Here is a 13,619-nt window from a genome sequence, read left to right on the forward strand (position 1 = left end):
CCCGGCACCCCTGTGGCGGTGGGTATTGGAGTAATAATTGGGGGTTATCGCAAAGCCCTGGCTTAGTAATGGATTCAGTCTACTAGACAGCTTCCACTACTAAGCCTGTAAAGTAAATAAAAAATAAATAAAATAAGAAACATGTTTAAAAAACTTATATTCCAAAAAACACTCCCCCACAAGCCCTCGTTAACCATTTTGTTAACATTAAACAAAAAAAAAACTGGTTATCGTCGTAGTTCACAGGATACATGGATCTGAAATGAGAAGGGAAAAAAAAACAAGGAAAATAGGTTAGTACATTTATTGTAACCCACCCGCACTGCATGACTACAACTCCCTTCATGCCTTTACAGTAAGGACATAATGGGAGTTTTAGTCATGCAGCCATGTGCCAAGTGGGTGACAAGCTTGACACCTGCCCCTGCTGCAGGACTACAACTCTTAGCATGCCGTTACAGTAAGGACATGCTGGGAGTTGCAGTTACGTGGCGCGGGCAGGTGACAAGCTTGTCATCCGCCCGCCCATTTAACACACTCCTCCCGTGTTGCACAATTACAGTTCCCAGCATGTCCTTACAGTAAGTACATGCTGGGAGTTGTAGTAGTGTTGCGTGGGCGGGAGATGTGCGGGAGCGGGTGACAAGCTTGTCACCATCCTGTAAATCTCCTACCCACTCGTCCCACCGTGCCTGTGAAAATGAAAGTTAAAAAAAAGTCGCACAAAAAGTCTCACATGCTACTTTTTGAAAATGCTGTCATAGGCAAGTTTGTAAGCCAGGTCTGACCTTGCTTACACTTGCGAATTTCTGGAACGTTATTTTGGCATTTGGATTTTTTTTTTTTTTTGCGTTTAAGTCTTTTACCGTGCAGCATCAAGAACATCATATTATATATATATAGATAAAAATCAAAAAATGTTGCAGTATCTTGTAATACCTTTTTTATTGGACTAACATAATCTTGTAGAGACAAGCTTTCGAGATTCCTCCCTTTATCAAGACTAGATAAAGGGAGTAATCCGAAAGCTTGTCTCTACAAAATTCTGTTCTGTCCAATAAAAAAGGTATTACAAGATACTGCAACATTTTTTGCATCTGCATCACTGGACTAATACGGCTACTCAAATTTACTATACACACATATATATATATATATATATATATATATATATATATATAAAATAGCAAATAGGCAGCAGCAACTCCATAAGGTGCAAAAAAGTGGATTTTATTCACACAATGTGAGGCGACGTTTCGGTTTGCTCACCAAACCATTTTCAAGCGAAAATGGTTTGGTGAGCAAACCGAAACGTCGCCTCACGTTGTGTGAATAAAATCCACTTTTTTGCACCTTATGGAGTTGCTGCTGCCTATTTGCTATTATTCTATGGATCCCTGAACCTGTGCCCTACGCTGATGGCACCCGTGCACTTTATACTGGGGATGTGCTGCTCTCCTTCTGCATATATATATATATATATATATATATATATATATATATATATATATATATATATATATAAAAGCATAAAGCCAAAGCAGCACTCAATGAGAAAAGTCTCTGTATGTGGGTGCAAGCAGTCTCTGGGACTCCGGTCCTGGGTCCAATGATGCAGGAGAAAAAGGAACGACTGCATCACACCAAAAGTAGCAAAAAGTGAAGTAGTTTAATCCAGCTAAAAAAATGGACAATGTTTCTTTGGTCTCACAATGTGTGGCGATGTGTGGTATTAGCCGCGGGTCCTGGCCGTTGATGAGCGCCGGGACCGAAGTGATATGATGCAGGATCGCGGCGCGATCCCGCTTCATATCGCGGGAGCCGGCGCAGGACGTAAATATACGTCCTGCGTCGTTAAGGGGTTAAAGCTTTTTTTTAAAGCTTTTAAAGGAAATATGCAGCAAAAACAACTTATCCCCTATGCACGCGGAGGGGGGGGGGGGGGGAGAGAAATAAGTGTCTGATCACGGGGGGTCCAAACGCTGGGACCCCTCGCGATCTCCTGCACTGGGCCACGGCTCTCCCGTGCAGGAGGCCTGTTGGCCGCAACATGACGTTGCGGCCGGCACGCCCCCCTCCATGCATTTCTATTGGAGAGACGGGGATGCAGCGTTTGTGCCTCCCCGCCTCTCCCATAGAGCTGTATGGGGAGGTGGCGTACTGTTGACCTACGCACATTAGCCGAGGATAAGTTGTTTTCACTGCATGTCCATTAACAAAACCATGCATATATTTAGTGGAGATCATGTTTTGTTGACCTAGTCAAACTATTGATTCCCCCCAGTGTATTATAACCAGCCGTAATCTAATTTTCAATAGTTTTACTAGTGTAAACTTCCTATGTAGAGATGCTAAACAACAGAATTATAGTTTGTAATTATTGATGCCAGCAAATAGCAGGATGACCTGAATGTAGTCATTTGTATCAAGCAGCTCTAGGGCAAGATGTGCAAAGACAAAACATATAAGCAAACAGGGCTTTAAGTTTTCCAATAAGTAATGGCTACCTGGCTTCTTCACCCACATAGTGATCCTGTGATTCTCACATCTGCATGGTTTTTTACCTGTATTTGAGCTTGAACCTGCTGGGTCCCAGGTGCCTTCTGTGCCTGAGTTAAAGACGTTGTCAGGAACTGAGTTTTAATAGCTTGCTGGTTGGTATATGTGACTTTTTGCTGCTGTGATGCAGTGGACACTTGAGGTGTTGTAATCTGAAGGGAAAGGTAAGGCTGAGCATTAAAAGCCCAGGGAAAAAGCAGACAGGAAGAGATCAACACAATGGTCTTTCAAAGCAGAAAAAATACATCAGTATATATTAGTGGATAAGCATACCATCCTGCTTATTAGTTTTTGTGGGCAATACATACAAAAAAGAAGCTCGGTAACCTATTTAAACAAAATTATGGCACTTGACTAATTGAAGTAACTTCAAGGAAAACTGACAGAAGGGTCACCTCCATTAGCCTAAATCTACAGGTAGGGAGTGCAGGTGACCCTGACTCTAACGCTTCCTAGAGAGTATTTAAAAAACAAAACAAAAAATGGTGCAGTCATTTAGGATATATTCATCCTGTTGCTTACATGGTAATTTATTTTTATGTGCAAGTGAGGCTGGCTGCTACTGTGTGTGCAATGCTTTCTATCATCTATAACTTCATTCTTTTGTATCCACGTCTATGTTTGGCTCAAAAAGCTGCACCAAAGACTGAATGTACGAATGCAGCCAAGGATAATGAATAAGAAGCTTACCTTCTGTTGACTCAATGTGGTCTGTGTCTGTAAAGCCTTCTGCTGTTGCTGGGACTGTGTTGTATGGTGTTGTTTTAATTTCAACAATGGCTGCATATGCAATGGCTGGGCCATGACCGTCTGCCCCCCTGAATAAAAAAAAAGGCATCGAAATGAAAAAGGCAGCCTTGACAAGCGATCTACCACATTACTTGTGTGATATGAATTGTAGTATTATTATTGTTAAGTTTTAAAAGAACGGTTTATCTGACTTTTTGCAAACGGTGTTAAACAACAAAAACTATTTTACACGTATACGTGTATACGTAAAAAGTGATCGAAAAAGTCCCATCAAAACAAAAAATGCTACCTATAAAAACTACAGAGCTCGGCGCAAAAAATTAGCTCTCAAACATCCCCATTGTGGTCAGAAGAGGATATTTTTAAACATGCTAATTTCCGTACAAAAAGTTATAATTTATAAAATCAAATCAAACCTATATATCAGATAGGTATCAATTTAATCGTATTGGAAGTACAGAATAAATATAAAGTGTCATTTTTACCAAAACGTGTACTGCGTGGAATTGAAAGCCCCCAAAATTAACCAAAAGGAGATTTTTTTGGCATTCTCCGTAAAATCTCTCATGTAGCTTTCATTGGGGGACAGATACTGATGGGTATATGCTTTTGCCACTAGGAGGTGCTGACACTACAGGGATGTGGAATTCCTATCCCCCCCGATGCCCGGGACATGCCCAGCCCAGCTTCGGGCAAGCAGGGCCGGACCTGACAAGCGCTGCAGCGCTCTGCAGTCTGTATGGAGCGGGCTCCCGACTCGTGCCCGCTCCGTACTCTGCAGCCCCCGGCTGTGGAAATTCTCGTCCTCCAAATGCAGAGCAGGGGGAGGGGAGATGAGAAGCTGTGTACGTCCTATCTCCCCTGCTCTGCCTTGCAGACTTGCATCCTCTGCCTTCGCTCCACACATCTCTAGCTTTGGAGAGCTGAGGGGAGGAGCGGACGCAAGGCTCTATCAATGGAGCGCAGAGCACACAGATGAATTGAGTTCAATAGGACTCTATTCATCTGTATGAGGAATCTAATGATTCCTCCTAAAAGTCTAATAAAGTGCAAAAAAAAAAAAAAAAAGCTTTAATAAAAGTTTAAAAGACGCACGTTAACCCTTTATGTTAAAAGTTCAAATCACCCTCTTTTCATATATAAAAACATGCAAACATAATAAAAACATATTTGGTATCTCTTCAGGCGTAAATGTACGACCTATTAAAATATAACATTATGTATCCTGTACGGTAAATGTAAAAAAATAAATAAATAAATACCAAACCACAGAATTGCAATTTTCATAACATCCCCAGAAAAAAAAGTTCAAAAGCGATTAAAAAGTCAGATCAATACCAAAATGGTACCGATACTAAAAACACATTATGGCGCAAAAAATTAGCCCTCATAAAGCCTGGTATGCGGAAAAAAAACTAAAAACTACAGGGGGTCAAAGAATGGCAATTAAAAAAAAAAATGTGAAAAAGTTCAGATTTTTTTTTTAATTAAACTATAGAAATCTGGTATTACTGTAATCAGGCCGGCCTAAATTATCAAACTAACATGTTAGCTCAACCACAAGGTAAATGGTGTAGAAAAGAAAAACCACCAAATCTGCAAAATTATCTTTTACCATTTCAATTTCACTTCACCAAATATATATTTTTTGTTCCAGAGAATGTTATTGAAAAATTAAAAAGGTATCATTATAGTAGGTAGTTATGGTTATTATAGGGCAAGGAGGAAAAAATTTGAGCGTAAAAGCGAAAATTGGCCCAGACAAGTGGATCGTCATGAGGGAAAAGTAGATTTTGCTCCATTTTAGTCCCGTGGACAAGTAGTTTTTTTAAATAAAATTTCCACACCTCTGCACTAGGGAAAAAAAAAAAATTGTCTCCTCCCTTCATTGAATTACCCACCCACTGGAAGTGAGGTAATCAGTTTTGTCACAAACCAGTAGGAGAAGCCAACAAGAGATATGCCTGAAGTATCCAAGAAAGGAATCCCGGATAAAAACCCAAGAACTGGAAAAGATTATCCGGACCAGAAATGAAGAAATGGGTGGGCGCTGTGTCCCCCAATGAAAGCTACGAGAAAGATTTTATGGAGAGTACAAAAAAAAACTCCTTTTCTCAGTCGCTCTTCATTGGGGGACACAGACACTGATGGGACGTACCAACGCAGTCCCCTAGGGTGGGAAATAACCGCAGAGAAGGGGACATAGTCCAGAGACTGAAACCCATCCACTGCAAGGCTTTCTGGCGAGACGATGGGCCATAACCATCCAGGAAGGATAGAGAAAACCAATTCCAAGGAAACTACGGAACCAGACAGAGGATTAGCCCGACTGGTAAACACAGAGAAAAAGGGGGCAACAAGAGAAACCCATCCAGCTGATTGAAAAGAATATGGCGAGAAAACGCCAGGGAGATCAACATACACCAGGAAGAAGGCGAGCGCGGAAAATTGAGGCTAGAAACCTCTGGAAAAGAAAAAGGAAGAGAGACGAAACAGTCTCGAAAGACATGATGCATCTAACTGATGACCCGAACTGACAAGCTTCAGGTTCCAGATCACCGTCTCAAGGTTACCGCGAGAACCGGGGAGGAACAGCGGACCCAGAGTATGACAGAGAGCTGGAACAGCGGTAAAAAGCATAACGAGGGAACGACATCCACGCATAGGGTCAAGTTGGCCCAACTGGTGAAACCCGGCTGACCTGAACGCCCTCCATGACGGGAGTACATGGATTCCAAAGGAGAAGGAAGTATACCGGCCAGATAAGGACCTGAACTTCCTGAGAAGAGCATCCCGGAATACCGGAGCAACTGGACATGGGTAAAGTGTGAGCATTCCGATCTTCACTGAAAGCTCCCGAAGAAGTACTGCTATGTCGGGATAACACGTAATGTGGCTGAGAGAGACCGCCCCACAAAGGGGATCGCGGAGAAGAACTGGACAGGAGTGTCATGCATGCCCGAGACCACCACATTATTAAGGCCCCAAGAAAAGGGAAAACCGTCCCAGAGATCAAGGCATGCCACTGCTGCCTAGGAGGAGTTCCTGCACGAGCTAAGAGGGGATGGACAAGGAGAACAAACCTTGGACCCAGCAGACCAAACAGATCAGAAGACTCCAAAACAACAGCCCGTCAAGGCAGGAATAGAGAGTGAGACAGAGGGAGTCCAGCTGAGACTCCCAGGGTCAGGGCACATGAAGGTCACCCCAGAAGACTGGTGCATCAGTGCCACGCAACTGACATAGTTAAATGGAAGGATGGACAAACCCATCCATGGAGTCCCCAACAGGAAAGAGGAGAGCAAAGGCAGGAACCATACAACAGATGGTGGCCAGACCGGCTATGGCCAAATCACACAAGACTTGTAAGGGGGATTAGCAACGGTACGCCAGGTACCATATGAGCATGCTAAACACCTCCCCACGGTAATGGGAGAACATACTGGGTGACAACATAAAACCCAAGAACTCTGTGAAAACATACAGAGGAATGGAGAAGTCATCTGTGTCCTGGAGGGATCTGAACCCGGGACACATGACGTGCAAAACTGTTACTACGAATGCAAGTAAGGTGCATATGTATCAGCATAAAGCTGCAAGAGGTACGTCCCCAATGGGATGAAACCTTAGAACAGAAGCCAGATGACGAATCCCCTGAGCAATCCTGACTGAAGGCATTAGGGAGCTGTTGAACACACGGTGTTATCATGCCCCATTCTAAAATAAAGGCAAGCAGCCTCAACAGAAGTGTGGAAATGCGACGCCATGAAGGCCCCATGTACACCCCCTGAAGAGGGGGAAGGTGGGTGCCACACGAGCAGAGTGTCCACACAGCATATGTAGGGACCCGGAGAATGGTAAACTCACAATGGCAGTGGGGAACCAGGAAGCAGCTACGCAAAACAACAGACGTAGAACAGTTGGCCGGAGGTAGTGAAACAGACAGAGCACCTACCGGTGTGCCAGAACGATGCTGGTAGCAGACCAACGGCGTACCCTCTGTGAAAGGGAAACAGTGATAGCTGCTATTTCTGCGAAGGCCCAACAAACCTGCAGAAAACGCCTACATCCTACCCCGTAACAGCGCTAGACGCCACGCCGTAGAAGGCACCAGAGCTGCAGACACAGATGATTGATGTAGGATGCACGTGGTGCAGGAAAACATTCAGACGCAGTCTGACTTACTTGGAAAAGGACAATGAAAATACAGAGTCCCCCTTTCAGAACTGCACACTGAAACGGCAGGTATGGGGCAGGTGACCTGGTAGATTAGGAACCCGTGCAGATGACAGTCTGGCTTACTGGTATAGGAACTCCTGGAATACATAAGGTGACTCATCCAGACACCTCACACCAACCGAGGAATACCAGAACCTCAGCTGTGGTATGGCAGGTGGGTGAACTGAATGTAGTAGGAGACCCGGTGGAGTGAGAAATCATGCAGACCACGGTCTGGCTGACTGGTATAGGGTCCCATAAAACCAACAAGTCCACAATTACGGGTACCTCACACTGAAGGTGGGGCACTGGACTGTGGCCGTGAGAACGGCAGATATACGATTGATGGCGTATCGGTTTAGGAAACCAGGGAGACCAATGGTTAGCTAACTGGTGTAGGGTCTAGTGCATGCATGGACACCCATCTAGACACCTCACATGATAATTGAGGTACGGGAACTCCGGCCCTGTATGCAGCAACCTCGTGATGGGAGAACAGCAGCTGGAGAACCATGCAGAACACTGTCTGGTTAACTGGTATGGGGTCCATTGGATATGCTGGAGACCACACAGACCACCGTCTGGCTTACTGGTATAGGGCCACACAGCCCACTTGTCGCGCGGTAATAACTCCATTATGAATTATGGCAAAAAAAATATTAATTATGAAAAATTAAAAATTATCAAAAATATCAAAATTATGACCTGGTGAATTGTAGACAAAGCTAATCAAAGCAAATACCATTCACATCTGAGTCCGACTATTTCCTCAGATATCAACAAGTTATTTTTATGACGGGATGACATTAACGCTTAAGGATGTAGTTTTGCAATATACAAATAATACACAGGTATTATAAAAGTATGCAGATTTATTGGTTTTATGATTATAAACATAAATGAGTAATAAACACAATGATATATGCAAATGAATATCAATTAGATATTAGTAAACAGTACAAGATTGTTAATTGACTACATTTAGTAGAACAATACATGAGTAGTATGTAACTTATTAAAATAAAACAAAAACTACTAGGTTAGAATATCATATGAGAAAAAGGTTACATATCACTCTATTCAGAGGAACCTCATGATATTAAGATGGCCAATATCTAATTACCGTATATACTCGAGTATAAGCCGAGACCCCTAATTTCAACCCAAAATCCCAGGAAAAGTTATTGACTCGAGTATAAGCCTAGGGTGGGAAATACATCATTCCCCCCCTGTCATCATCCAGACCCGTCATTAACATCCTCATCATCATCACCGCCTGTCATCATCCAGACCCTTATCATCATCACCTGTCATCATCCCACACATCCCCCCTTCATCATCCCACACATCCCCCCTTCATCATCCCCTTGTCATCATCCCACACATCCCCCCTTCATCATCCCCTTGTCATCATCCCACACATCCCCCCTTCATCATCCCCTTGTCATCATCCCCACCCCCCTTCATCATCCCCTTGTAATCATCCCACACACCCCCCTTCATCATCCCCACCCCCCTTCATCATCCCACCCACCCCCCCTTCATCATCCTCTTGTCATCATCCCACACCCCCCCTTCATCATCCTCTTCTCATCATCCGCCCTCAGTGGTCTTCAACCTGCGGACCTCCAGAGGTTTCAAAACTACAACTCCCAGCAAGCCCGGGCAGCCATCGGCTGTCCGGGCTTGCTGGGAGTTGTAGTTTTGAAACCTCCGGAGGTCCGCAGGTTGAAGACCACTGCGGCCTTCGACATCATCCAGCCCCCTCTCACCCCCCTTTAGTTCTGTACAGTACTCACCTCCGCTCGGCGCTGGTCCGGTCCTGCAGGGCTGTCCGGAGAGGAGGTGGTCCGGTGGGATAGTGGTTCCGGGCTGCTATCTTCACCGGGGGCGCCTCTTCTCCGCGCTTCCGGCCCGGAATAGAGGCGTTGCCTTGACAATGACGCAGGAGTACGTTGGCAATGAACGTACCTCTGCGTCGTTGTCAAGGCAACGTGACTATTCTGGGGCCGGGCCCGAAGCGCTTAGAAGAGGCCTCCCCGGTGAAGATAGCAGCCCGGAACCACTATCCCACCGGACCACCTCCTCTCCGGACAGCCCTGCAGCACCGGACCAGCGCCGAGCGGAGGTGAGTACTGTACAGAACTAAAGGGGGGTGAGAGGGGGCTGGATGATGTCGAAGGCCGCAGTGGTCTTCAACCTGCGGACCTCCGGAGGTTTCAAAACTACAACTCCCAGCAAGCCTGGACAGCCGATGGCTGCCTGGGCTTGCTGGGAGTTGTAGTTTTGAAACCTCTGGAGGTCCGCAGGCTGAAGACCACTGCGGGTGGAGAGTTCACTCGAGTATAAGCCGAGGGGGGTGTTTTCAGCACGAAAAATCATGCTGAAAAACTCGGCTTATACTCGAGTATATACGGTATAGACATATCAATATGGAATGCTAAATACACTCTGCCCTCTTCTAACCAAATCACATGACTCCATGAATGGGGAAATCCATATAAGATATAAAATATGGAAGAACTATGATATACTTCTGCCCCATTCTGGACTATTTTCTATACATGATCTTGGTAAGACATTAAGACAATTAGAGATATATGATCTTGCACTATATTTTAGGAGGAAGAACTTGAAACAAGTTTCCTGTGTGGGAAATATATTTATAACACTTAGCTTGGCGAGTAGGAATTCTATCAATATCTAAGCAGTTATTTCATGCTTTGATAGATTATGAGTCTTGATTCTTCTGCAGGTAAAATGAAGTCTTACAATATCCTTAAACTATATTGAGATAATTATTATATTTAATTAATTTATTCGCCAATCTAAATGGTATAATCCCATCCACATTATCCCAATTAGTCTTAATTAAATGGAATACCATTTTTGTGTCTCTTACCAAAACTTTGTAAGAACCTCACTTCTGCTCTGTGGAACACTGAACGGTCCATCTCATCGTCAGGGACAGCCATTGGGTCGGTACCGTGTAATCAGTCCAGCTTGCAGGGATCTACATGGCTTTCATGGCTTCCATCTTGTGGACCTCTTTCCTTTGTCTTTGTGTGTTCTCTCCAGCCTACATTTCAGAGAGTCTTCAGTTCAGACCCCCAACATCTGGTTTACCGGACTTTTTAATTAGTTAGACACACCCTCCTAAATTGGAATTCCCCAATGAATGTAGGTTGGGCGTGTACATATGGTAATAACTATGACATCCCTATAATACCCAGAATGCCTTTCCTGTCAGTCTAATGTCAACTCCCCATCCACTAGGGGGTGCTATTGCATAAGCAATTAGCATCATTACCATTAAGGGTTAACTGTCAATAATTGGTCTTAAACCAACATTCCACACTTGACATATGGAACAATAATTAACAAACAGGGATTACTTTGGACATCTATAAGTAATCAAAAACTGGATTCTCATAGACAGAGTCTCCAACTATCATCCTAATTTATGGGAAAGATAAGAGTCATGGAGGTCTCCAACACAGATGTGTGGATGTTTATGTCCAGTCAAATGGGTAATTAACTGTTAAACAGAATAACATTCACAAAGTCTTAGGAATATTCCACTAGGTCTTATCTAAACATTGAGCAATGCTCCTATGAGAATCATATAGATAATAGATATATACTGATATCCTTTACAATACTAACAGTACATGACAATATCATATGTCCTACTGATTACTATATACATATCGAGAGAGAGAGCGCTAATGTTCATTCGGGTGAGACATAGTTATTTTTATCTCACCCCTTTTCTCTCCATTCACCACCCATTTCCTTGGATGAATTTTAGTAGTGTCGTCTAGAGAGTGTAACCAGATCCCTTATCAGTCTCTTGTCTAAACACCATAAATAAGCTTAAGATACAAGAAGCATTGTACTCCAAGACTGGCATTAGAGATGCTGTAGAGATGAAACTTCAGAATTGGCCTACTTAGGTTAATACACAAAATGGCCGACATCATGCTCTTATGCTATGAAACATATTAAATATAGTGATTCATTTTTGGGGCTCAATTAGCACGACACACTGGTTGGCCAATTGGAATAGAGGCCATGCACACGCATCCAGCTGCTGATGAGACATGTGAATGTGATTGGGAGTCGCATAAGGTCCCCCACAGAGGGAAAATGGAGGGATAGGGGCAAAATAAGTCCCAATGCTCAGAAACAGAAAGAAGGACCATGACTCCGTCCTTAAGGGCGTAACCCAGTGAGTACAAAAGTACTACCAAAACTGTGCCAAGATTAAATCGACCCCCTAACTTCAGTTGGAAAGGTCCCCTCCTAGATATAGGGAGAAGAGACTGCAGGGATACAATTCATAAAAGTGACACCAGAGGGAGCTCTTTGGTAGGAATAAAATCAGGAGCTGCAATACATGTAACAACCAAAAGGGGGCGAAAATTATATATATATATATATATATATATATATCTAAATACCAGAGTAGTTGCAGCACTCCTAAAAAAAATTTGTGGGTGCCAGGCACTTTAGGTCAGATCACGGGCAGTTCTGACAGTCCAACAAGTAATAGCGCAACACTCCATGGAAGCTCAAGCAAAAAAGGGAGTTTATTCACCACGTTACCAATAGCTATTGGTAACATGTGGTGAATAAACTCACTTTTTTGCTTGAGCTACCATGGAGTGCTGCGCTATTACTTGTTGGACTATATATATTATTACATTTAAACTATACATTTTATTTCCATGGCTACAAGGCCAAGGAGAAGATCCGTGCTGACGACAGCGTCAGCAAGTCTGCTTCGCCCCTATACACTCCCACTTGCCCTGCTGCCGGAAGGTGTATGTCGGGGCTGAGACACACAAGTGGACCAGCAGGAGGGAGGGAAAAGAATGAGACCCCCGTTCCCGAGCTGCAGAGGAAGGGAGGGAGAAGAAGAATTGAGACCTCCGTTCCTGCACTGTGGAGAGGGGAGGGGGCGGAGCAATGTGTCTACTCCTCCTCAGCCAAAATGGCAGCCGGCTGGGAGAGGAATATCACCCCTTAGTTCCCGTGCTGCTTAGAGGGGAAGGAGGGCAGGGCCATGAACACAATAATCACCGCCGGCTTACAGTTTAAGCCCGATGGTTGAGCAGAGGGGGGAAGGGGGGCTGGAGAGGGAATGAATTACCCCAGCTAGCAAAAGCGATCCAGAGAAGCGCAGGTGGCCGGCGAGAGAGAGAGGGGGAGAGCGCGCAGTGGGGACACTGTAAAGGGCCGGCGGCTGCACAGTGAGCAGACACGGTATGCTGATGAATGAAAAGCAGGGGAATAAGACTGTGGCCATCCGCACTGTTTGGCACTATAGCTGTAGGGGCAGAGAAGCACTGCAGTCCCTCCAGCAGGGATGGTTGCCGGAGAAGAGGAGCTGCAAAGGTGACCCCTTACATACCGCCGGGAACCGAGGAGCCCCAATAAAGGACTGAGTCCCTCAACCCCTTGAGACCTGAGCGCCCCAATAAAGGGCTGAGTTCCTCAACCCCTTGAGACCTGGACCACCACCATTCTGGTTTGGGCTTTCTGGGAAGAAGGAGGGGGGTGTCATACTTACCCGAAGACTCCAGATACTCACCCTGAAGTCTTCAACCAGCTTATGGCCACGCTGCATCATACCAGACTAAGATAGCGGGGCGAGCAGGGCTAGTGGGGAACCCTGACCTAGAGTACAACTTCCAGGCGCTGGCCGTTGGCAAGAAGGGGTTAACAGTACATACTCTATGTCTGTGCCCCTTTGTTGCATATGGGAGAACAGGTAGCTCCATGCTCCTGAACCCCCACCTGAAAATGAGAAACAAAAGGACGGGAAAAAAAGCTAACTAAACAGCCCTTACTAGAAAATAATTTTAAAAAAAGACCAGGTTTGGGGAGCTTCCAGAGCTGTGTGTTGCCTCCTACTGACACTAGCTAAAACTGATTACCTCACTTTCAGTGGGCGGGTATATCCTGCCAGGGAGGAGACTACTTTTTTTTTCCCCCAGTGTCATCACCTCCTAGTGGCAAGAGCATATACCCATCAGTGTCTGTGTCTCCCAATGAAGAGCGACCGAGAAATGTTTATTTATTTATTA

General features: G+C 44.6%; 1 protein-coding gene across 7 annotated transcripts in view; it reads right to left on the reverse strand.

The window, feature by feature from the left end:
- The window catches only part of LOC130283558 (E1A-binding protein p400-like), a 184,641-nt gene that overhangs the window by 13,995 nt on the left and 157,027 nt on the right, over positions 1-13,619 (reverse strand). For all 7 annotated transcript variants that reach the window (XM_056533179.1, XM_056533174.1, XM_056533178.1 and 4 more), the window contains 2 exons: positions 3,250-3,377; positions 2,565-2,729 (listed from right to left, as the gene is read on the reverse strand). In XM_056533179.1, the coding sequence (XP_056389154.1) occupies positions 2,565-2,729; positions 3,250-3,377 (293 nt within the window). The remainder of the gene's footprint in view (positions 1-2,564; positions 2,730-3,249; positions 3,378-13,619) is intronic.

This window comes from Hyla sarda, chromosome 1 (assembly GCF_029499605.1).
Source record: "Hyla sarda isolate aHylSar1 chromosome 1, aHylSar1.hap1, whole genome shotgun sequence".
Taxonomy (NCBI): Eukaryota; Metazoa; Chordata; class Amphibia; order Anura; family Hylidae; genus Hyla; species Hyla sarda.